The 26430-nt window shown below is 44.9% G+C and overlaps 1 protein-coding gene across 1 annotated transcript in view; it reads right to left on the bottom strand.

The window, feature by feature from the left end:
• The window catches only part of Gpr39 (G protein-coupled receptor 39), a 196929-nt gene extending 170948 nt beyond the window's left edge, over positions 1 to 25981 (bottom strand). The window contains exon 1 of the mRNA XM_021198316.1: positions 24782 to 25981. Coding sequence (XP_021053975.1) covers positions 24782 to 25637 — 856 coding nt within the window. The 5' untranslated portion in view covers positions 25638 to 25981. The remainder of the gene's footprint in view (positions 1 to 24781) is intronic.
• Between the last annotated feature and the right edge of the window lie 449 nt (positions 25982 to 26430).

The following is a 26430-nucleotide window of genomic DNA, read 5'->3' as shown; positions in this document are numbered from 1 at the left end:
GTGTATGCATTGCCCTGTGATATATTCCTAGAAAGCAAGTAAGAATTAAACTCAGAGCTGGCTAGCTGGCTAGTTTATGCTTCTTATACCCTTCACCCCAGCCCACCCTCATCCTCCCCTCAATGTCTACCTTCCTAGCCTAGAGCTTACAGTTTCCTTCTGCTCTCTGGAGTGTCCCCCAGTTTGAATGACTATATGCTTAGTACACAATGGCTACACAGCAGACACTAGGTCAAAAGGTCAGAAGTCCAGCCCGGGGAAGGAAGGCCGAAGGTATTAGAACTCAGACTAGCTCCTAATCAGGCCACACCCATCCATAGCAGCCTCTTTCTTACAACCCTTGTAGAGGATGTGGCAATAACTACCAAGAGCCTGTCTGAGAATCTGTAATGGATAACAGACTCCCCAGAACACCCAGATTCCAGGAAATGGTAGGCCCCGTTCCTACTTCCTCTAGGAAGTTACAGATCTCGGGATGCCAGACTCAGGACATCAGAGGGTTAGCAATGTAATGTCTGTGCCCCTCCTCCCCACTTCCTCCACATCCTCCGTCTTATCTTCCTTCCCTGAAACATAGGAGCCCTCATACTGCTGCCCTTAGGGAAATCAGGGAGAGTCTGACTCCAGGATGCTATGGGCTACTCCTCAACCATAGGCATAGGCCCTCCCTCTTCCTCTAAGATCCTCAAGAAGGGACTCCGACTCTGCCTAACAGGTCTCAGCTCCCACAAAAGTCCCCACCATGCTGGCTGCCCATCAGTGGTGGGGAGCCTGGACGCTCCTCAGATCCCCCACCATGTGGCTGGCTATCTGGTTTCTACGTCCATGGTGTTAATAACTCTTCTGAAAGGACAGTTCACTTCAGTGTTCTCCTTGAGCCCTAAATCCCAAACCTCACTTTTCAGAGAGGACCCCAAGACTTTCAGAGTGCAGAGCAGTAGACAGATGTATGCATGCATGCATCACCCCGGACTTCAGACTCAAAACAGCTACCCTGACAGGGGACTCTATTGGAGTCCAGCTGAGGACCACTGCCTCCTACTCGAGGGTCTCCCCTCACTCCCCCAAGCCAACCATGTGCCCCCCCTACCTCTCTTTCCAAGAATCCCATGAGCAATAAACAGAACAGGCCTTGCAAACTGTAGGGCAAGATTGGCAGTTCTGCTCAGAAGATGGACCAAATACATCTTAAAGTCTCACATGAGGATGGGTGGATATTATTTAATGAAAAATAGGAAATACATATGATTTGTATTACCATTTATTAACTATACAGAATGGGTCTCATCATGACATTTCCATGTACTTATATATTATATACTATAGTTTGGTCACATTCACCCCCAACTTCTATGTGTATGTGGTGGTGGTGATGGGGAGCCAGTGAGTTGAATTAGGCTTACAGGAGCCTGGGTAAGGGATTATTTATTGGAGCTCAGGCAATGTATCAGTGGCTAGACCATGAAGGCAAACGTCTCCCCTCCCCTAGCAACTCTCAGCTATCTATAGATCTTCAGGGAGGGGTGGGCCCGTATGCCCCTCCCCTCAGCTTGCATGCTGTGTTTGCCTTGTGTGTATAGATGTAAAGCCTCCATGGCAAAATAGGACTTCCTCAAGAAGTCTGTGACTATATCCACAAATGCCTGTCACATCACAAAAATTTTTAAAAATTACTTCTAGTTAATAAGATCAACGCAGTCAGCCATCCATATAATATCACTGCAGAAGTAGTAAGGCAGCACACTACGTAACAGTAGCAGAAACTGAGGCAAGGGAGGAGGCACAAGAGTGCAAACGGCACCCTGTTTCCAGGAGCTCCTCACACAGAGCAACAGAAAACTCAGCACCACTGAAGGCTTCCCCCGCCACGGGCTCTCTACTAAGCAGAAGATAATTACCAGCATTACCTGCATCCAACGTTTCTCAGCTATGTGAGGATTGATGAGACATACCACGTAAAACGCTTGGAGCACCCTAAAGATGAGTGCAATATAAATCCAGAATGCCATTGAACATTCTCATTATTATCATTAAAATGAACAAAATGGGGAGAACAGAATCAAGTTTTAATGGGTGCCAGCAATGTGGATTGTCAGACACAATTGGTTTCCATGGCACCTCCGTCTCCGTGGACTGGCGTGACATAAGTAATGTCTTAGGCATCAACTGTTTATTTTGTGATGAAATTCAGCATTCCCTCCTTAGGGCAGGGGTTTTTGTGGTTTTGGAAATAAAGCTAGGTTTGATGACAGTCTTCAAAAAATTTATTTTGATATATCGATCTCTGTGGCTAATAATGGCTGGGCCTTACAGATGTGTGAAGAAAACATCCACACACTGCCATTAGTTAAAAGCTCCACCCCAGAACAAGCCTAGGATGAGGTGGTGTGAGGTGTCTCGAGCACAAAAGCTTCAAAACTTCTGAGTCTAACCTCAGAGTGGCCTGAGAGCACCTGAGAGCTCCCCTCTTGCATCAGTTCATGTGTGTGTGCACGTCCATGTGTGAGTCCACATACATGTGGGAGCAAGAGTCTTCCACAATCATTCTCCTTCTTATGGGGGTGTTCTTTTATTAAAATAGACTTTTTCACCCAATATATTCTGATTATGGCTTCCCCTCCCCCAACTCCTCCCAATTCCTACCCACATTTGCTCCCATCCAGATCCACACTTTATCTGTCTCTTGTTAGAATTTGAAAGGGGGGGCTCATCTAAGGAATAAAATAAAATAAGGTAAAAACAAAAACTAGCAGAATAGGATAAATCAAACAGAAGAAGACCCCCCCCAGGAAACATACATAGATGCAGAGACATATATATAGGTATATATATATATATATATATATATATATATATATATATAACCTGTAAAAAAAAAATCCCTCCTGATCCTCCTGATGCAACTTTATCAGACAACAAACTTTCAAGGATGCCATTGAGTTCCTTTTGAGTTGGCCATCTACTGAGGGGTATGGGGCCTACCCTTAAGAGTAATTTGTTTCTGACTGTCTTATTTTTTAAGGCAGCCTCTCAATGAACAAGGAACTCGTCAATTTGGCTAGGCTGGCTAACTGTGAGCAACCAGTCTCTACCTCCCCAAGGCTGAGATTACAGATTTCACCACTGCACCAAGCTTTGCACGTGGAAGCTGGAGATCTGAACGTAGGTTGGCATGCCTGGGCAGCAAGGCCTTCACTGTCTGAGCAATCTCCCCTGCCCTGAAGGCTCCTCAAAGCGACCCTGGAACTCCTGTCCTGGGCTGTCAGTTGTACTTTGTATATAAGGATTTTCAAGCATGTTTCTACTGCACATACAATGATAAAATGCCTATGTCTACACATCTTCATAGTGTTAAGGGACTTCACAGGTGTCTATGGGGGGGGGGTGTGCCAGATCCCCTCTTTTGTTATTTCTATTTCCCAGAACAGTTCCTCACTCGAGGAAATCAGCAATGATTTGATCAAAACGGAAGCTGGTGGCCCAGTAAGTTTTACAACCAAGTTCTTTCCACAGTATTGCAAGGTAACTGAAGACACCTGGCTTTGATTGTGGCTCTTCTACATGCCGAGCTCAGCACTGGGGGGGTCCACATGCTTCCTGTGAAAGGTCAACTCAATCTTTCACATTAGCTCTGTCTCATGTGGAGATGATTGAAAACGAGGATCTGAACTGATCAGGAACAGATACTGGATTGCACATTCCTGCAGGAAGCCACGGGGATTAAAACATATGGGCCTTCTTTGATTTTCTTCTACTATTCCTCCTTGTGGGTCAGGAGATCATGTGCATTCATTTTATACTCTGTGGCATGCCTCTGTCCTGTCTAAGCAGTCTAAGGATCTTCCCTCAAGGACACTAGATGTCGCTCGGTTGGAAGTGGGCCTGTCTGATATACATAAATTGTAGGTTCCACCCTCAGAACTGAGTAAACTGAGTGTGATTGGTGGAACCCTGTAATCCCAGAACGGGGGAGGTAGAGGCAGGAAGATCTGAAGATCAAGGTTATCCTTGACAACACAGGTGAAATTGGGATATGTGAGATCAAAGTCTTTGAAAATAATTAAAATAACATCTAGGCAGGTAGGATGGCTCAGTAGGTAAATAAACTTACTGCTAAACCTGATGACCTGAGTTCAATCTTTAGAACCTACGTGGAGAGAAAGAACTGTATCATCTGACCTCTGCTCAAATGTCTAGGCTTACATGCATGCAAGAGCATACATACATGCACACATTAAATAAAATAAATGTAATCGCTGCCCCCCAAAGTCTCCCAAAACACCATGCCATAATCCCTAGAAACTGAAATGTTACCTAACAAGGAAAAAAGTTATTGGCAGACGCCATGATGATAAAGATCTGAAGCTAAGGAGATAATAATGCCATGAGATGCAGTCTTAGAAGATGACAGAAAGGAATTTGATTCACAAAGATGTTATCATCTGAATGCTGTCCTCCTCCAACTCAGAAGGGAAACATCCTTATCAATGCAGTGGTACCATGTGTGGGCTTTGATGACTTATTAGATCATAAGGGCAAAGGCCATGCGTTAGTCTTCTTTTTGTGGCACTACTGGCTATCTGAAGATGGATGGATATAAAGTATAAAGGCTTCCTTAAAATCATAGTTGGGGATGCTAATTACCCATGACGGAGGAATCACATTGGTTTGAATTGATGATAAAGGCTCCTGTGACGCTATATCATGGAACGTGGTATTGTAAGTAGAATTGTGCCACAAATAGCACAGTGCTAGAGTGGTCAGCCTTGGCCTGTTTACACCAGCACACTCTTGTAGGAACTCTTCACCCAAAGAGACTGCCAGGAACCCATGTGCAGTAAGACCATCTTCCAGAAGGTCCAGCTCACATCAGCACACAGGACACCATGCTTCTAGGACACATAATCCTTGGGGAACACACTCAAACCATATCCCAGCAACAGCCCTGAGAAATAGATTGATGTTCCTATGAAAAGGGTCCTAGAGACCTACCTAGCTTGCCTCTCCTGTATTGGTTTCTCTCTTCATTTCTGTGACCAAAGAGCTGACAAAGCACTTAACAGAGGAAGGGTCACTTTGTCTCACCATTTGAAGGCATGGTCCGTCATGGTGGGGAAGTCCCAGCAGCAGGAGTGTGATACAGCTGGTCACACGGCATCCACAGTCAGGAAGCAGCGAGAGACAGATGCTGCTGCTCGGCTCAATGTCTCATTTTTATTCAGTCCAAGGTTCCAGCCCAAGGAATGGCACCACTCACATATATGGCAGGTCTTTCTCCTGTTAACCTGATCTAGAAATTCTCACAAACATGTCAGAGAGTAGTCCTCCAGGTTATTCTAGAACCTGTCCAGCTGACAGTCAATATGAACCATATATAAGGTGTGGTGGTTCGACTAGGTCTGGCCGCCAGAGATTCATGAGTCTATGCTTAGCTATGCTTAAGCACTCATAGTGGCTTAATAAGGCCACTATGAGTAGCTGTGGCCTTATTGGAGCAGGTGTGTCACTGGGTAGGTGAGCTTTGAAGTCTCTTATGCTTGGGCACCATCCAGTACAAAAGACCATCTTCTTCTGGCTGTCTTCAGAATTCTCTGCTCCTCCAGCACCATTTCTGCCTGCACAGTGCCATGCTACCTGCCATGATAATGGAATGAACCTCTGAAACTGTAAGCCAGTCCCCAATTAAATGTTTTCTTTTGTAAAAGTTGCCTTGGTCATGGTGTCTCTTCACAGCAATGAAACACCAACTGAAACACAAGGACACAGCAAGAACTTACCTATCTGCAACAAGGAAGCAATGTCAAACCTACCAACACTTTGATCTTGCACTTCCTCAGCTAACATAACTGTGAACAACATAATTCTGCTGTGTCTCTGACACAGCGTCTAGGGTATTTTTTGTGTTAGCAGCCCAACTGGAGTAAGACAGAAGAGCAGATGCTGAGAAAACTGAGCAGGAAGAGATGAAGTTGCTGCCCTTGGACTCCGGGGTGATCCATCCATAAAGAAGTAGCAGCCTCAAGACCATGGAAGAGCCAGGGGGCAGGGTCTCTCCTGGAGCTTGTCTAGGTTGTAAAGTCCTACTTGCTGCCTCAAATTGGGCCTAGACAAGCTGATTTTGGACATCCCTCATTGAGACTCTTTGCCTCAGTGGTTCTGAGCCATGTGAGGTTGACAACCATTACACCCACCAACAGCAGTCACTTCTTGGGGATCAGCCCCCTCCCTCTCCCTCAACTTGTGAGGACAACAGAAAATAACGACCACCCTAGCTGTCAGAGCACATGAGGTCTAGTTACAAGAAAGTGTCAGAGTCTGCTCAGATTCAATAAGGCATTAAACAAACTATTCCTCTAGATACTCTCTCTTCATTCTTAAGCCACTGGTTTTTTTATTTCTAGAAAGTAACAAATATGTCATTCTCCTGCCTTTTTTTAAAAATAGATTGCCTGATAACTCACTCTGTAGGCTGACCCTGGAGTTCTGACTCTCCCGTGTCTACCTCTGGAGTGTGGGGATTATAGGCATGCAGCACTACGCCTGGCTTAGGTCATGCTGCCCATCAAGCCTGTGACTCTCTGCATGCTGGACAGGCACTCCACCGAGCCCCCCTACTGCCTTTCTTCCTCTTTTTCTAGGATAAATATCCTTAGTATCAAGAATGGGATTTTACAGGCACTGGGGAGGCAGAGGCTGACGGTCTTCTGAGTTCGAGGCCAGCCTGGTCTACAGAGTGAGTTCCAGGACAGCCAGGGCTACACAGAGAAACCCTATCTGGAAAAAAAAAAAAAAGGGAGGGGGGATCTTACTTTAGAAGTATAGTTGTCATTATGACTTTTGTAGTTACAATGGTAATAAAATTTTTCTGGCCCTGAGACTCGAACTCAGGCAATTTCTGTACCACTAAGCTGAACCCTAGGCTGGGATTCTAAGTCTAAAACAAGCACTCCTGGACAATATCGTATCAGGACATAACTGGAAAATCCCTGAGGTAAGGCTGCTAGCTAGAATGAAAGCATGCGGCTGACCTGAGGCACAGTTAAGGACTTTTGCTTTCCAGGTCAACGGTCAAACTCAGATTGACTCTGTGGTGAGGAACAGCTACCGTGTGATACCATCAGTGCCCTGGTGGAATGACTCAGGTCCCAGGCAGGAAACAGCACGCCCTGCAGATTTAGTATTAACTAGCTCCTGGCAGCGCCTTTTAGGAGTTAGGGTACTCTGCTTCTGGCTCCTTTGGTGTTCCTTTATATTTTTTTGGTTTGGGGTTGGCCCTCTCTCCCAATCCCGCCTCCTTCCTCCCTCCTGTACCCCATTCCCACTGAAGCTTTCCACTCCTGACACACCAGCTTCCATGTTCTTATCACTTGTATTCTGTCACCCTGTAATGCTTTTCCCTTTATGCCTTCCTTGCCCCCATTATGGGCCCCTTTCTAGGTACCTGGCCTCTCTACCCACGCTCACATAAATGTACATATATGAAGATTAGAAGCCAGTGTCTGCATAGAAGAGAGTGCCAGGGGTTTGAGTTTCTGAGCCTGGGTGACTTGATCTGATCATTTCCAGGTCCATCCATTTTTTCCCATAAATTTCATGATCTCGCTTTTCTTTATGCCTTAATGGAATTCTGTTGTGTGTACATACAACATTTTTCATTATCTACTCATTAGTTAATAGACATCTAGGCTCATGTTTCCCTTTACTGACCTTTGGCAAATGCAATCCAGAGCTTATTATGAGGATACAAATACAAAATGATATTCATTTTTAAAGTGAATTAAGTGAGACTTACAGCTGCCTACATACATGTCTTAAAGCCTGACGTGAGTTTCTCTAGACGCTGTGACCTGTAACCTAACTTGATGTGTAAATAAGCTGTAATTTACCCTTGCTCACAAGCAGCTGGACTTCAGCCAAGCACAGTAGCTGAGTTTTCATCAATACCAGGCAGCCAATTGTTCAGACAGACTTTAAAGAAAGTGAATTGGGTTTAGCTGAATATCCCATCCTAGAACCCCCTTCCTCTTTCTGCTCAGGCCTATTTCTCAATCTTAGCAGGAGGAGAGTATTCTAAACCACCACTAGTCCCCGCTGGTGTCCATAATCACAAATACAGAAGACTCAAGTCTGCATAAGAACATATTACAATTCCTCTTTTAAGAACACACTGAAGCACAGAGGAGGTAAAGCTCATTTGGTAAAGTGTTTGCAAGCAGTAGGACACCAGTTCATTATCAGAACCTACATTTAAAAAAAAAAAAAAATCTGAGCAAGGTGGTAAGGTGGCGTTCGTGTATAATTCCAGCACTGGAGACGAAGACGATTACCTGGGACTTGCCAGTTCTCCTAGTCTAACCAGCCAGTTTCTGGCTGGGAGACCCTGTCTCAAACAATATGGAACTGAGGACATCTTCTACATACACACACACACACACACACACACACACACACACACACACACTGAGAGAGAGGGAGAAAAAAAGATCAAGCAAGAAAGACAGAGAAAATAAAGAATCCTATGTGTCATAGATTTTTTCTTCCCATACTTAAGCATTAGAAGAGAGGACTCATGGGGATCTATTTACAATGCAGATTCTAATTCAGCATTTACAACTTCCAACATGTGGCTGATGCTCCTGGCCCATGACCCAAGCCATGAATATTAAAGTCAGAGGCAACATCTCAGGAGTAATGGTTCAATTAACCACTCCAGGTACTAACAATGTCCAGGACTAATTGGATTCATAAATAATCACTTTCTTCTACCCTTCATCAAAGGCAATTTTTAAACTTGTAATGCTCCATTTCCATGCCTTGATGCCCTATGTGGTGGTTTGAATATACTTGGCCCACAGAGAGTAGCACTGTTAGGAGGTGTGGCCTTGTTGGAGAAAGTGTGTCACTATGGAGGTGGGCTTTGAGACCTTCTTCCTGGCTGCCTGGAAGCCAATCTTCTCCTGTTTGCTTTTGGAACAAGATGTAGAACTCTCAGCAACTTCAGCACCATGCCTGCCTGGACTCTGCCGTGCTTCCTGACATGCTAATAGACTGAACCTCTGAACCTGTAAGCCAGTCCCAACTAAATATTGTCCTTTATAAGAGTTGCCTTGGAGTGGTGGCTCACGCCTTTAATCCCAGCACTCGGGAGGCAGAGGCAGGTGGATTTCTGAGTTCGGGGCCAGCCTGGTCTACAAAGTGAGTTCCAGGACAGCCANGGCTATACAGAGAAACCCTGTCTCGAAAAAAAAAAAAAAAAAAAAAAAAGAGTTGCCTTGGTCATGGTGTCTCTTCACAGCAATCAAACCCTAACTAAGACACCCTATTTAGATAAATATCATACTCCTTGAATAGGAGGAGTAGCATTTTATTCCTTACAATCAAATGAATATCGTGCACATTTAAATTCTCCTACATACTTAGTGAATGTTACAAAATGAATGTACTTTGCAACAAAACAGGAATATCTGCAGGACTGATCAGAGGTGAACTCACTCCCAGTGGGCTTCCTGAAGGAGGCAACTTTGCAAGAGAATCAGTTACAGGAAAACTCCGTGTCCAAGAAAGAGCTCAGCCTCACTCCTCTAGAAGCTTCCCTTATATTCTACACTGCCCCCTTCAGTTACCAACACGACCCATTTGTCACCTCTGTCAAGACAATCTTGAACCCGAGAAACATTGACAACCCATCAGATGTCTTTTAAACAGAGAAACCATACAGCTGTCATTTCAATGTGATATTTAATTTATCAGAATGGCAGGATACAGAAAGTAGACTAATAAATTCCCAGAAAACTATGTTTCTGCTGAGTATATCATGTCTTTCAAAGAATTAAAGGTAGGGTGGATTTTCCCACATACACATCCAATTTTATTAGAGTAAGAGAACGGCCTTTCATTGTAGGTGTGTGTGTGTGTGTGTGTGTGTGTGTGTGTGTGTGTGTGTGTGATTGTGAGAATACATATGTGCAAACATAAGAGTACATGTTGAAGCCAGAGGACATCCTCAAATGTTGTCCCTCAGTACTCCCTATTGAGAGAACAAACTCTTAAAAAGTGGAATTGCCTTAGGAGGAAAAAAAAACCTTGTAGTCTTTACCACCCAGAGGCAGAATTTGTTTCCTAAAAAGAGATTTTACACAGTTCTAACAATTTGCGAGACCACCTTGCAAGAGAGCCTGGAGCCAAAACTTAGGCCAGGACTACTTAGTCATTCACGCCTATTATCCACTATTTAGACTTAAACCTTGAGTCAAGACCCCAAAGATGGACTTGGGGAGATCACTGGATCTCTTCCTTCACTCTTTACCCAGCACGGCCACACTGAATAACTCTTCCTTCTGTGCTTTCAGTATCACTCGTCTCTTTACTGGGCTTGATGAGGCTGGGTGGCCCTGAGAACAGCTTCTTAGGGCTGCAGGGCCCTGACTCAGAGTCTTACAACTCTAATGACAGATACTGTCTCACAATAAGGAAAGGGAACAGCCTAAACTGTGTTAGGTCTGAAGTCAACTCAATACCACACTCCCCGTTGATGACCAAGGAAGCCCGGATTCCAAACACCTGGCCAGCAGGGCTTCTGCCTGGTTTTCTTTGTTCTGTTGATATCAAACAAAAACAAAACAAACAAACAAAAAACAAACAAACAAAACCTTCTAGATGCCGTTTCCATGCTTAAATATGGAATTTGAGGTAACTGGAATTTGTGTTCCCAAGCCACGGCCAATCCTATTTGATAACAAGTTATTCAAATCTCTTTATCTCCCCTACTTGATATAGTTTTATGCAAATGTTTTAATCCTACCACTACCACATGGTAAAACCTTTGTTTATACGAAGATCGTGCAACATTCTCATGTTAAAGTGGAGACGCTTTTGTCCTTCATTTTCTCTGCACAATTAAAACAAACAAACAAACAAACCCTAGCCCATCTTAAAAGACTGTGAGGAAAGACTCCAACCAATGGGGGGGGAAAAGTAGGTTTGCATTATTGAGACACTTCAATTAGTCTTTTCTTTTTGACCTTGAACCTATTTCTAACAGAAATATACATATATATATATATATATATGAAACAGATACAGTATAGAAATAATATATCTCTATATTTAAAGCCAGAAACAAGGAGTTTCTTCCTTGTCAAACCCCTCTCACACTTGAGGCTCTGACTCTGTCCCTGATCTTTAGGCTCAGATTCCAGGTGTCCGGTGATTTAGTTAAACCCACACAGAAAATTTCCCTATCTGGGACTTTAATTACTTCTGCCAATCATTCCTTTACTGTGGAGGCTGGATAATAATGCCCCCCCCATAGGCTCATACATTTAAATGCTTGGTCACCAGGGAGTGGAACTATTTGAAAGTTTTAAAAGGATTAGGATGTATGGCCTTGTTGGAGGAAGTATGTCACTAGGGGTGGTCTTTGAGGTTTCAAAGTCCCACGCTAGGCCCAGTTTTCTCTCTCTCTCTTCCTCTGCCAGTGGATTAGGACTTAGTTCTCAGCTTCTGCTCCAGTGCCTGCGTGGATGTCCCCATGTTCCCCAACACGATGATAACAGACTAAACCTCCAAAACTGTAATTGGAAGTGTCCAATTAAATCCTTTCTTTCATGAGAGTTGCCTTGGTCACGGTATCTCTTCACAGAGGGAGAACCCTTACCTAGGTTAGAGTTTCGCGGAATAACCTGGCCACTGTTTGTGCCTACTAACCACTAAAAGGAGAAGTGGGTGGAGCTCAGAGAAACTCCTGACAATCACACTTCGGTGGTTTTCCTCTGCTCCAGAAGCAGAAGCCACAATTGGGACCATTATTGCATCAACCTAAGAAGAATACTAGGCAGCTTACAGATGTTAGCAGGTTTGCAGGCCACAATGGACTTTGGTCTCTGCCCCTTATTTGTCTGGCAACAAACAGTAGGAATGAGAATGTCACCATGGGTTCTTAAGATTTAAATCACTATACAAAAAGTATCTGATCTGAGCTTTTGGTCTTTCTTTCCTTCTCTCTCTCTCTCTCTCTTTCTTTCTTTCTTTCTCTCTTTCTCTCTCTTCTTCCTTCCTTTCTTTCTTTCCTTCTTTTAAATTAAGGCAAAGCCACATTTTCCTAGCCAAAAGAATAGAATCTAATCTCCAACATTGGCTCTGGGTAGAGACCTTACATTCTAATTTGCCCCAAATATTGCATACCATTGCCTCTACATCTTAAGAGCTACTCAGTTGAGTTTGTCAGTCACCTGGCCAGGAGTCCTCTCTTCCAGGATAGCTGAGATCCCCTGAGAGGGGAAGGGGGTCCCCTCAGAGTGATAATGCCCTTATCCTTCCTAGAAACCAGACCTTGATTGGCCACTTGGAGGGTTCCCACTGAGTAGCCCTGCAGAGCCTGCCCTCTTCTCTTAATTATTCAACAAAGTGTAGCTTTCCCTCTTTCTTCTTTCTATCCCCCTGCTCACAACACACACACCGTGGCTCTGGGCTTACTCTTCTCTGAAGCTAACCTCTCCCACTACCATTTCTTTTCATGTGAGCCTGCTTTCAGACCTCCATTTAAAAATGCATAGTTTCCTTTCTTCTCTTCCTCTTCTTCCTCCTCCCAGGAGCCACCAAGGCTTACATAAATAAGGCTTGTCTGTCCTGTGGTTTTTCACCCTCAGATTTTAATAAAATTCACCCTCACACTTTCTTCTGAGTCTGTTTCTTTGGTCAATGAGACTAAGAACCCAAAATAGAGACCTTGAATCCCCCAGTAACATAATAAGTGTGAAAGGTCTCCAGCCATAGGATGTTCCCTATATAGTCTAAAGACACTCGTCCAACATTGTGTGTCAGAGAGCATTGGAGGCTGCAGTAGGCTAAGACGTCTCCATTGTTCATTGATAACCTCAAGCCTCACTCCTTCCCTAAAGCTGGTGACAGCTGCTCGGAGATATATTCCAAGGGGGCAGCCATTATTACCAGGGCCATCAGAATCGGAGTCTGGACCCTATTAGCCTTAACAAGCCAGGCTATGACCGCTATCCTTAAGAGGATGGTTAAATACCCAAGTTATAGTGAAAAGAAGAGAAGAAGAGGTTACTCAGTATGGCCTCATTGGGAAGAGGAACAAGGAGGCTCAGTGAACCTCCAGCCATCTTCAGGGTGTTAACATTAAGTTGAGGGTGAAATAGAAAAAGGTGTATCACTAACCAGTCCCAGCTATGGTGTAGGTCCCACCCATCACTGAGCCATCACACTCTGGGCTCCAGTTTTTCCTGCAAGGTGGTCTGACAATGGTCGCAACTGTAAGAAACCTCTTCCTTCCAGAGAAATTCCTATTCTGGCGGCACCAGCCTTTGGCCTTTTTCTTCCCCAGCATGAGACTCCTGGGGAAATTCCAATTTCCTGAGAACTAATGTTTCAAATAGTCTAACAGCCAAAAGGGGTGGGGCACAAGTGGCTCATTAGAATCCCTCTGTTCCTGCTGGAAACTCCTTTACATTCTGGAAACACAACCAGACCTGAAATGTATCCAATTGTAATGCAGCAAATGCCGTTGCCGAGGGCAGCACTGCAGAGGGTTAGGCCATTTTTAAATCCCATCAGTGGCTTCCAGGAATCAGGTCCCCGCCCTTCACTGTGGCGGTGTCTGCAGGTGAACAGTCTAGCTGGTGGATCTGGAAACATTAAAACGGAGATCTGGGGTTTGCGATTCTTTCACACATCACGAAACCTGGCTTTCAACAGGACCACTCAGCTCAAGTGGTCAGAAACACAGTTTCTGTTCTCCAAATGGATGCGGATGCAGGGCACACTGGGACAGGCAGTGCCTGCTATTTCCTCCTCTGGGGCCCTTAGCCTCCTGGCTTAGCCTTGAGTGAGGGTGAGATGGGGGTGAAATTTCAACTTAAACAGGAAATAAAAGCACATAAATTTAATATTTTCAAAATGTTACTGCCCCCCTTCTCCCTGAGGCTCTCCTTGCTAAAATGTGTTCAAAGTGTGCAAATGTAACATTTAGAATCCAGCCTTCTCTGCTCTGGTCACAGTACCTGCCTGCAAGTTTCTAAGTAATGGACTTCCTGGTGTCAGGATTCCTTACTTGGGAAGTGAGTTTATATCAAAGGGAATCCCTGTGGTCACAGATTTTCCTGCCTCCTGCCTGGGAAGTCTGGCTGTAGGTTCTCTCTCTCTCTCTCTCTCTCTCTCTCTCTCTCTCTCTCTCTCTCTCTCATACTTAGAAGCTTACACAAAGAGACCCTACTTTGCCTTGTGGGCCCTGAATCCCTTCCTGAGACATCTGCCTTTCTATCTGGGATGCTGGGACCTGAACTCTCCTTGCAGCTGCTGTCATGCCCTTGCCTCTGTCTGTCTGTCCATGGCATCAACAGTTCTTCTAATAAATTCTGTTTGCCCCAGTAGTTCATCTCAGTGCCCTCTTGGGGCTCTAACCCATCCAAAACCCAAGACAAAAACAGACAAACAAACCTCTGCATTAACAATTGTGTTCAGCGTTTAACAAGGACTAAGAGCTAAGTGCACCATAGTTAGTTTTACCCTGTGGTAATTTCCAACAGAGGCATGTGGTTAAAGTTGCTATTGTGGGAGTGATTAGCACAAAATGGTCACTGGCTCAAAAGGGGAGAAAACCTTACATATCTTCCACGGTACTCTAGCTTTTCCCAAAAATTCTGCTCATTTATTTATCTTTGTATGTATGTGTGGCATAGTATGTATGAGGGGTATCAGAAGACGACTTCCACGAGTCAGCTATTTTTCTCCCATGTGGATCCCAGGAACTGAAACCCAGACTCTCAGGCTTGGCAGCAAGTACCTTTACCCACTGAGCTACCTTGCCCACCCTGGCCTCCCATAGGCTTCAAAGGATCCAGGTGCCCTTCAAAGAGGGCACTTTTGGTCAGAATGAGCAGGATGTATTCAGAGAATAATAAACTCCATAGGTAGCATGTCCAGAATAACAGAAACCTTTGCTTCTTTACTTTTTCTCATTGCTGTAACAAACACCTGGCAAGAAGCAACGTGAGGGAGGGAGGGTTTCTTCTTGCTGTCATGCTGAGAAGACATGGGGATCACAGTCTGAGGAAGCCAGTAGGGGCAGGGTGTGCTAGCCAGGATGACCCTGTCACAGGTACTGAGGGATGCTGGAAGAACCTGGCAGCCAGCTCCACTTTGACATGTTAAATACGCAACTCAGCTATTTGTCCTGAGTTTGAGACCAAAAAGTGCTGAGGTGTGTTCATTTATTTATACAGTCAACAAGCATCTTTTGAACATTTGAACATCTGCTTTTCCCTGGACACTACGGGGTGATGGTCTGAGCCAGAGAGAAAATTAAGGATAGAGGCTAAAGAGATGTCTCAGTTGGCATCTTGCCTGCCACACAAGCACAGGGACCCGAGTTTAAAAAGATGGGCATGGTCATGGAACTCTGTGATCCCAGTCCTCAGTGGGGTGAGACAGACAAATCCCTGAGCTTGCTGATTAGCTAATCTGGGTAGCTGGTAAGCTCCAAGCTCAGTGAAAGGCTGTATTAAAAAAAATAAGGTGGCAGTAATAATGAAAGATACCCAATATCAACTTCTGGCTTCTACATACATGCTCATACATGTGTGTACACACATAGCTTACACACACACATAGTTTACACACACACACACACACACACACACACACACACACACACACACAAACTGGAAAAACCAAGTTAGGAACAGCTCCTGCCATCAAGGAATACAACAAAAAATCCAGATACCACCAAATGACTGCACAAGTATATATAGAATTACAACTATTAGTTTTGTGTCTAGGACATTTTAATGAGGTTGAGCTAAGCTTTCCTGAGACCTTGGAAAAAGAACAAGAGAACAAATGAACTAGGAGTTGGGGGAGGGAGGTGTAAGGATGAAAGAGTGTGGAGTCTGACCAAAGAGCAATTAGACAGAACAAACAACATGCAGAGGCCAGGGTATGAGTTGAACCATGTCTACTGAAGGACGTCAAATAGGGATAAGGTGCACAGAACTAAAAGGTGTGAGAGACTCAGTGTGCTCCCCTGGCCAGATTCACACAGTGGACCCCATCCAAAATATACAGCAAATGTATTGGAAGCAGTGCCTGATGACCTTGGGGGACAGGAATCAGGAGAGTGTGTATGCGCAGAGGAGAGGACACAGGAGGACGTAGCAGAGACAGTTATGTGCAATTCAAGGGGAAAAGGGTTAGCGAGATGGCTCAGTATATAAAGGTTCCTGCCATCAAGACTGATGACCTGAGTTCAATTTCTGAGCCTCACATGGTTGAGGGAAAGATCTGAGTCCTGGAGGTTGTCTTCTGACCTCCACCTGTATACAATCGCACAGGATTACACACACACACACACACACACACACACACACACACACACATCCATGCACAGTAAATAAGTTAATTTAATTTAAAAGTAATACAAATATTTTTTTTTTTTAAAGGATGAAGTCAGGAGTGGTAGCACACATCTTTAATTCCAGCACTTGAGAAGTAGAGGCAGGGGGATCTCTGTGAGTTTGAGGTTAAATTCTGGGACATCCAGAACCATGTAGTGAGATATTATCTCAAAAAATAAAATAAAATGGTAAGTGAATGAGTAAATAAATAAATTAAACAGTGGTCTTGGGAGACACCCCCACCCTTGATGGTGTTTACAAACCAGACTTTCAGCTAGCAGAACCATAAGAAAGCAAGTGTGTGTTTTGTTAGGAACCCTGGGATAGTTCTTACAGCAGCCAACTGAGGCCAATCCAAGAGGAGAGAGGAACTCAGACCCAGTCATCCCCGTGACAAGGACAGCAGTCTGCACTGACGTCAGTGTGGTAGATAGGATGGAGCCAACTCCCTATTTTAGAAGGTTGGATTAGAGCCGAGGTAGCAAAGGAGGTATCAATCGCTACAGTGCGAAGGAGAGCCAAGCTCCAAGCAAAGGACGATGGAGACATGGTTCAGCCAGGGAGCACTTGCCTCTCCGGGTTCCTTCTTCAGTATCATCACCAACTCCAAACAAAGAACAAAGGGCAGGTTCATTCGGACTGTTGGTATCTTCTGAGAATAGTTGAAAGAGCACTAGAGTATCACAGGTTATTTGGAGGTGCTTACCAAGAAAGGTAACACCAGAAACTAACAACATTCATTTACATGACAGACAGACAGACAGACAGACAGACAGACAGATGTACAGAAGCCATGATGACCAAACCTCTCTAAAACTCAGTGAGCATGGTAGGAGTTGAGGTTATGGAGACAATTAGCGGAGGATATAGCAGAAGGGAAACACAGGCGGGATGCAGCTAGTTGGTAGAGAGCTTGCCTAGCATGCACGAAGCTATGGGTTCCATCCCCAGCACTGCACAAACTGGATGTGATGGTGCACACCTTACAGGCTGCACATACACGCAGGCAGGTAAAATACTCACACACATAACTTTTTGTTGTTTTTAAGACTGTGTAGCTCTGGCTGTCCTGGAACTCACTTTGTAGACCAGGATGGCCTTAAACTCACACAGATCCACCTGCCTCTGCCTCCTGAGTGCGGTGACTAAAGGCACATGCCAGTATACCCAGCCAGGAAATATTTTAAAATAATAGCAATAATAATGGAAAAGGCAGGGAGAACTGATAGTGGCAGATCAAGGCTCTGTGTCCAGGAAGCAGGACTGAACCCTTGAACTTCCAATTAATATTCTTCGCTTGTGTTGTCTCTTCATAAACGAATTTTACTCTCCACTTGGGTACTAGTAAGCAGATGCTTTGCTCAACGAAGGCACCTACACCCTGATTATACTCTGACAGCCCCCAAGAAGCCAGCAACAGAGACCGCTGAGCAGGCATGCTAATGAATGGGGCCTAAGACTCCAATATTCCCTTCCTCAAATGCTGTGCATGTCTCCGACAGAGAAATGAAATCTCCGAGACAGGCTGATTATACAAATAAAGCAGCATTATTGTATTTGTCTACCAGGCTGATAGCAGGAAATTTGCAATTTATGATGGATTTCACAAATAGAAAAAATAAACAGGCGGTATCATTTATTATAGCTGCATCTACATCAATAAAGGCAAGGAGAGGAGAGTGGCAATAATCTGAATATTGGAGGTAAAACTTTCTCCTGATATATTCAAGCATTTGAATCAAAATATTATCTTATGCTAAGAGGTCACTAATTTAATTTTGATGATATTTCCCCAAGAGACTGAGTTGATAGATCATTGTACACTGCAGAAAATGTCTTTGCTTGGAAAATTAAAGTAGTCAAGAAAACAACTATTAAAACATTCTTATGGTGAGCTGGGGATGTGGCTCAGTTGGTTAAAAGAAAGAAAGAAAGAAAGAAAGAGAGAGAGAGAGAGAGAGAGAGAGAGAGAAAGAGAGAAAGAGAGAGAGAGAAAGAAAGAAAGAGAAAGAAAGAAAGAAGAGAAAGAAAGAAAGAAAGAAAGAAAGAAAGAAAGAAAGAAAGAAAGAAAGAAAGAAAGAAAGAAAGAAAGAAAGAAAGAAAGAAAGAAAGAAAGAAAGAAAGAAAGAAAGAAAGAAAGAAAGAAAGAAAGAAAGAAAGGAACCTTGTGGAAAATGCAGGAAGCTGGGATTCCATTCCCAGCGCTCCAAAAAATGGGCATGCGCACACCTGTAGCCCCCAGGACTCGGGAGGTAGAGGCAAGAGGACCATAAACTGAAGATCATAGTCATCTACTTAGTGGGTTCAAGGTCAGCTTGGGCTACATGAGTACCTCACCCAAAAAGACTAAGTAGAGCCCGGAGAGATGGTTCCGTGAAGAACATGACTGCTCTTGTATAGGAGCAAATTTAGTTTCTTGCTCCCACATAAATTGATCTACAACTGTCTCTAACTTCAATACCAGATCCTCCTCTGGCCTCATGGGCACAGGCGTGCGCGTGCGCGCGCGCACACACACACACACACACACACACACACACATTAAAGAAAGAAAGAAATATTTTAACAGATACATTATAGACTGGCTTTCTCCAGCAGGCTTCCTTTGCATTTCCCCCGACCACTCATGCTGAAGTGCCTGTCCTAGGGTTATCCTTGTCAATGTTCTGTTCTCTCACAATGACCTGGCCTAAGTCAGATAGACTCTCATCCTTAGTGGCTGGCCACATTTGATTCATTGGTTTCCTGGGTTCTCTTTCATTGATTTTATGAAATTCTGTAGCACAGTTTTCAGCTCAGCTTCTGTGTTCTAATGGACTCTGGGGATTACATGCAAGCTCCTACCTTAAATGTTTCCTCATTTTTAAAACATGTGTTTGTTTTTATTTTATGTATATGAGCTCTTGACTGAATATAAGTACCCTATATGAATGGCCCATGTATTATGGCCACACGTACACATCACACACAGATGGGAAGAAGAAAGGAAGAAGGGAGGGAGGAGGGAGGAAGGGAGAAAGGGAAGAAGGGATAGAGGGAGCAGGAGGGAGGGGAAGAGAGGGAGGGAGGGAGGAGTGACAAGGAAGAGAGGGAGGGAGGGGAAGAGGGAGGGAGAGGGAGAGAGAGGAGGGGGGCAGGCAAAGGGGGAGAGGAGGGGGCAAGCAAGGCGAAGGTTTTCAGGAATAGGCACTTTTGCATTATTATCCTGCAAATTGCTTGTGGCCTATTGGGCATCTTGGCACTGTTTTTCTCTCCCAGGGTCCCTCATTTTTTTTCTCATTATTTACCAGCTCAGCATCTCAATACAGTGGAGGGATAACCACAAAAATATGCAGAAAAGAAAATTAATAATTGCTACAAAGACTTCCTCATCTTTCTTGGGTTGATGAATTTTGGCTCCATTATACAGAAGTTAGATTTTTTTTTTTCTTTAACAATGAGGAGGGAACCTTTAATTGATTTTTTATTGCTTCAAGTGCTCCGAAGACATACTGTGTTTTGTCGTCATTTACACTTCATATTAAATTCAAAACATGTTTGAAATGAGCAAATATTTATTCTCATTTGATCCATCTGTTAAGTGAAATACTAAAAAGACAGCTAAATCACTATATTAAATTCAGTGGTTTATAAACAATTTATATGTTCACTTGTTCTGGGTTAAAAATGCCCCAAAGCACAAGTTTATGAAACCCACAAAGCAAATTGCATCGTATTAATCTGATGGATGTAAGCCATGGCTTCCTCCTCTTCACTTCATTAATCTACTCCCTAACTTGAGTTAATTAGTGTGGTTCCTATTTTTAAAAGTTCTTTGAAATGCACTGGAGAGGGTGACAGCATTTGCTCATACCGCTTTGAAAACCTACCACAGAGAAGACAGGCTAAATACAAATGGCAAATTTCTCAGGGTCTCATCACACACTGAGTACCTGATTGTCAGTCAGCAATGTCTATGCTGGGAGCCAGTGGGTGATTAATATATCGTTGTTATAAAGAATCCGGAGAAGCCTAGATGGGAAGGAGAGAAGGGTAAGGAGGAACTCATCTGAAGCAATTACTACTGTGAGAAATTATCTCCAACGGCCCAGCCATATACACCAAGTAGAGACTGACGTTCACCGGAACCGGAACTGGGGGGGGGGGATGAACTGCTATCCCCTCAGAGAAATGGGGAAAAAGCAAAATCAAGAGATTGGTCAGACAGTGAAGGTAGGGACTATGGAGATGGCTCAGTGGTTAAGAGCACTTGCTACCCTTCCCTTCCAGAGGACCCAGGATCAGTACCCAGAACCCACAACGCACAACTGCCTGTAACACCAGCTCTGGGAGATTCAACGCCTTCTTCTGGGCTCCTTGGGCACCTTCATGAACATTTGTGTATTCACTCACACACACACACACACACATACATTTAAAAAAATAAAAATAAATGCTTCAAAATATAAAGGATGGCTAACAGTTTAAGATGGTGTCTAAGGTGAGTTAGAAGGGAAAAGAAGCTTCTTGCCAAATGTTCGAGCAAACAAACAGGATTTCTGTCCCTTCTGGGATATTTTGAGCAACAGACTGGGGGTGTATTGGCTTCAGTACCCTTGCCATGTCCCAAGCCATGTTATTTCACAGGACTTCTCACTCCGACTCCCAGAGCACCAGCCTGCAGACCTCACTCACTCAGCCTGCTGACCTCACATAGCTTGATCCTTCCTTGCCTATGTCCTGTCTTACACCACTTTCCCTCCACCCGGACTGTGGAAGTCTGAGCCAGACCCTCATTTCCACCATGTGGTGGGATTTGGTTGATGTTGCTTGTTTTTAGTCACAGTGTTACAGATGCTAGGCTAGCGTAAGTGCGGATAGCTGTGAACTTTTGATCCTCCAGCTTCCACGTGCAGAGCTGGGGTGGCAGCTATACACGCTCATTTCCCATTTGCTGCCGTGTCACAGCTGGAACCTAGGGCTTCATGCGTACTAAGGACTGTACTAACTGAGCCACCACCCCAGCACATATCTTAAGCCCCGAATTCCCCCTCTATAAAATGAAAACATATACTGCCCAGCACGGCTATGGCAGAAGAGAAGGAAAAAGGAAAGGGAATCAAGGTTAATATGAAAGACCCTGGGCAAGACAAGGAGCAGAGCATGCAAATGATACAACTGGAGGATAAAGTGAGTGCCCACAAAAGAGTACAGCTCCAAGAACCCAGGGCCATAAGGCATCTAAACTTCTTTCTTTCCCACTCTCTGGCCCACTTCTTTGCTTGGGAGTAACCTCTTTCATGGTAAACTATCTATGTCTCTCCCACTCTCTAAATGTCCGTGATCCAATTCCCAGTGCCAGGATACAAGAACTTAGAAATCCCAGCTGGCACCCTGGGCCCCTCTTCCGTGCCACAGGCTCATCCAAGACATGCAAGCTGGTCTCTGATTGATTTTTCTCAGGAAATGACACTGATGAGGAGAAGAATGTGTGTAATCTCAACTCTCCCTTGACCAAGCTCCCACTCACATACCTATGACGTCACCTTTTCCTTGTTTTTGCTGAAAAATATTTTCAGCAGCCTTTGGGGACACGCGCGACAGATGTCTGGGTTAAAGCCCTGGCTCCCAGAGGTCAGAAACAAAACCCTTCTGGTTTGGGTTGGTTTGGTTTGGTTTGTCCTTTAAGATATTTTTTAAATTATTCATATGTGTGTATATCAGGGGCAGGTGACTAAGCTGTCCAGAGAGACTGTCATGGACCCCTGAGCTGGAATAGTTGCAGGTAGTTCTGAGCCACTAGGCGAGGGTGCTGGAACTCTACGCAAGGTCTGCTGGAAGAGCAGTAAGTGCTCTTTCCTGCGGAGCCACCTCTCCAACCCTTAATTCAGGAGTTCTTGTTTTGTTCTGTTTTTGGTTTTGTTTTAGGGTATCATAGAACCCAGGGTAGCCTCAGATTCACTATATAGCCAATGATGACCTTAAACTTCTGATAGTCCTGCTTCTACCTCTCAAACGAAAGGACTACGAGTATGGGACATCACACCAAGTTTATGTAATGCTGGTGAAGGCACTTGGGGCTTCCAGCATGCTAAGCGAGCACTCTCCCATCTAAACCCCATGACTCCCATCCAACTCCAATGACTCTCTTCTGAAGGTTTTGGGGTCTTCCATATCACTGGCTCCCTAGAAATCATCCCCTTAAGCCCAGAGAAGGTCCTTAATTTCAAATACTTGCATCCACCAAGTTTTGGAAGCAAACATCTCTCTCTCTCTCTCTCTCTCTCTCTCTCTCTCTCTCTCTCTCTCTCCATCAGAAGTTGGGGCATAGAGAAATGTTGAGGTCAACTTATCAGATAAACAGAAATCCATGCTATACAAGACAAAAAGGCCACCAACAGATTGGGAAAGGATTTTTACCAATCCTAAATCTGATAGAGGACTAATATCCAATATATACAAAGAGCTCAAGAAACTGGACTCCAGAAATTCAAATAACCCCATTAAAAAATGGGGTACAGAGCTAAACAAAGAATTCTCAACTGAGGAATACCGAATGGCTGAGAAACACCTGAAAAAATGTTCAACATCCTTAGCCATCAGGGAAATGCAAATCAAAACAACCCTGAGATTCCATCTCATACCAGTCAGAATGGCTAAGATTAAAAATTCAGGTGACAGCAGATACTGGCGAGGTTGTGGAGAAAGAGGAACACTCCTCCATTGCTGGTGGGATTGCAAGCTGGTACAACCACTCTGGAAATCAGTCTGGCGGTTCCTCAGAAAATTGGACATAGTACTACCGGAGGACCCAACAATACCTCTTCTGGGCATATACCCAGAAGATCTTCCAACTGGTAATAAGGACACATGCTCCACTATGTTCATAGCAGCTTTATTTATAATAGCCAGAAGCTGGAAAGAACCCAGATGTCCCTCAATAGAGGAATGGATACAGAAACTGTGGTACATTTACACAATGGAGTACTACTCAGCTATTAAAAACAATGAATTTATGAAATTCTTGGGCAAATGGATGTATCTGGAGGATATCATCCTTAGTGAGGTAACCCAATCACAATGAAGTCACTAGATATGCACTCACTGAGAAGCAGATATTAGACCAGAGACTTAGAATACCCAAGATACATTATGCAAAACAGAAGAAAACCAAGAAGGATGACCATTGTGTGGATACTTCATTCCTCCTTAGAATAAGGAACAAAATATTCAGGAAAGGATATAGGTACAGAGACAAAATTTAGAGCTAAGATGAAAGGATGGACTATCCAGAGACTACCCCATTCGGGAATCCATCTCATCATCAGCCACCAAACCTAGATACTAATGCACATGCCAGCAAGATTCTGCTGAAGAGTCCCTGATACAGCGGCCTCTTGTGAGGCTATGCCAGTGCCTGGCAAACACNGAAGTGGATGCTCACAGCCAGTTATTGAATGGAACTCAGGGTCCCCAATGGAGGAGCTAGAGAAAGTACCCAAGGAGCTGAAGGGGTCTGCAACCCTATAGGTGGAACAATAATATGAACTAACCAGTACCCCCTGAGCTTGTGTCTCTAGATGCATATGTAGCAGAAGATGGCCTAATCGGCCATCACTGGGAATAGAAGCCCCTTGGTCTTGCAAACTTTATATGACCCAGCACAAGGGAAGGCCTGGGCCAAGTAATGGGAGTGGGTGGGTAGGGGAGCAGGGGCGGGGGGGGGGGGTATAGGGAACTTCCAGAANAGCATTTGAAATGTAAATAAAGAAAATAAAAAAAAGAAAAAAAAAAGAAATCCATGCTATGCCTCACTGTACTAGGAAGGCACAGACCCATGGTCCAGCTGAAATCTAAGCAGGGAGTGCTCACATGCATCTCAGAGTGAGCAGATCAAAGCTCAGTTTCTTTAGACTTGCAGATCACAGCTGCCACAAATAGCAGTTTAAAGAGAAAGTATCCCTGAGAAGCCAGTTTCTCCCAAGGAGGATAAAAACAAATGTGGACAAAATTTCCCTGCTCTCTGGCCTAAGGTTCCAGTAAGATAGCAGTCTCTCTCTTTATCTCTGAAGGACTTGTCCCTGTCCAAAGGAACTCTTACCCGACCTAGGTGATTTCATTTGTCCCTCTTATCACCCAGTATCTTTATCTAAGATACTTTGTTTATAGCCTGAAGTCATAGGAATAATGTACCAGGCCTTTCAAGGTCACAGACCACAGATTTCCTAAACACAAAGAAGAGACATCTACCCACACCCCGATGAGCACCAAGACCCTTATTTAGCTCCTGCTCTTCAGCCTCAGTGAACTCCTGTTTCACTTCTCTGGCCAGAAGGCTCACGTTCCCCACCCCACCCTCACCCTCCCCCACCACTGTGACCCAGACTCACTCAGGAATATGATGGTCTGTCTTCTTGCTGTCCGGCTCTCCTCACTCTCTAACTTCCTCAGCTGCGGCTGTGGCCCGGTCCCTGCCAGAGTGCCCCGCTTGCTCTTCATTAGCACTTTCATCATATTCCAACACATGAAAGCCACAGACACCAGGACCACCAGGTAAACAGCGAAGGCCCCAAAGATGCTGGACTGGAAGACCTCCCAACGGTTGGAGAGGTTCGTGCAGATGGACATATTGGAGTTTCCAGGTTCATCGTGGTGGCGGGTGCGAGAGAGGTTGCAGTTGAGTCCCTTGTGAGTGGGTACCTTCACCAGAGGGTACTCGATACCCATGGCAAAGAGCAAAGGCAGTGCCACAAGGGCGGAGGTGACCCATACAAAGCCGATCAACAGTTTCACCTGGCGAGGTCCAGACACTGCTTTATACCTGAAGGGATGACAAATGGCAATGTAGCGCTCAAAGCTGAGGGTCAGCACATGCAGCAAGGTGGCGTAGCTGCACATCTCAAAGAGGAACGTGTGGAGCTTACAGGACAGAGCATAGCTGGGTGTAGTCAGGGGGTTCCAAATGATGCTGTAGAACTCCATGGGCATGCCAATCAAAAAAACCAAGATATCTGAACAAGCCAAACTGACCATGTGATCTGTCACCTCCTTCTGCAAATAGCCCTTTTTCTGCAATACCTGTGTAACCCGGATGGTGACGCTGTTACCCAGGACGCCTACCACAAAGATGATCAGGTACACCAAGATGAGGGTGATTTTGATCCAAGTGGCCACCTCAAATTCAGGGACATGGCTGTGATCGATGACATGGGAGCAGATGTTGCTGGAGCCACTGGATGAAGCCATGAGGAAGAGAGACCCAGACCACCAGGTCCCCAAATGTCTCCACTGTCCTTTCTTCCGCCTCCCAAAGAAGCCCAGCGACTCACCAGCGTGGGTGCAACACTTTCTGTCACTGTGGTTGGCTGGCCAAGAGTGACTTAGTTTTTCTGCTCTCTCATTGAAACTTCCTGGAATAATTCACCCTAGAATCCCTGGCGGCGCCTTGGGTGGCGGTGGGGTTTGGAGATAGTCACTCTGGACTGAGGAGGGACCAGTCAGGAGGAGGCTCTGACCTCCCTACTCAACTCTGAGTAAGAGCTGCAGAACTCTGTCTGGCGGCCGATCCTCCTCTTCCTTCCAGGTCCCTGGCACGGACCTCCCCGACTGCCTTTCAGGAGGGAAGGGAAGAGGTCTCCCACGGGTCAATCATTAACCACAGCCCATTCTGCTTAGCAGCCTGCAGCAGAACCAGCCCAGCCAGCCTCAGGGTCTGACTCAACACAGATTGTGGCAGGAAAAGGAATAGCACCTCCCCACCCCCCTTGCTCTTGCAGCAGTCTCCAGGCCAGTCTTTGAGGTTTCTTGGGACGGGCAAACCGAGTAGGTGTGGCACCTGGGAAGGCGGAGGTCTCTTCTGGCTATGGAGAGAGACAATCATCTATAAGCTCCTGTATATCTGAGATGTTCTGTCTTGCAGGATTGGTTTGTCTGTGGCTTGCCCTGGAGAGCTCTGCAAGTGAGCTCCCAGTAGTGCCTAGGTTATAGGATACCAGGTATTTGCAATGAATTACTACCTGGAAGTCATCCCCAACCTGAC

Source organism: Mus pahari, chromosome 5 (genome assembly GCF_900095145.1).
Source record: "Mus pahari chromosome 5, PAHARI_EIJ_v1.1, whole genome shotgun sequence".
Taxonomy (NCBI): Eukaryota; Metazoa; Chordata; class Mammalia; order Rodentia; family Muridae; genus Mus; species Mus pahari.
Note: the sequence above shows the minus strand (reverse complement) of the source record. Positions and strands in the feature narration are given on the sequence as shown.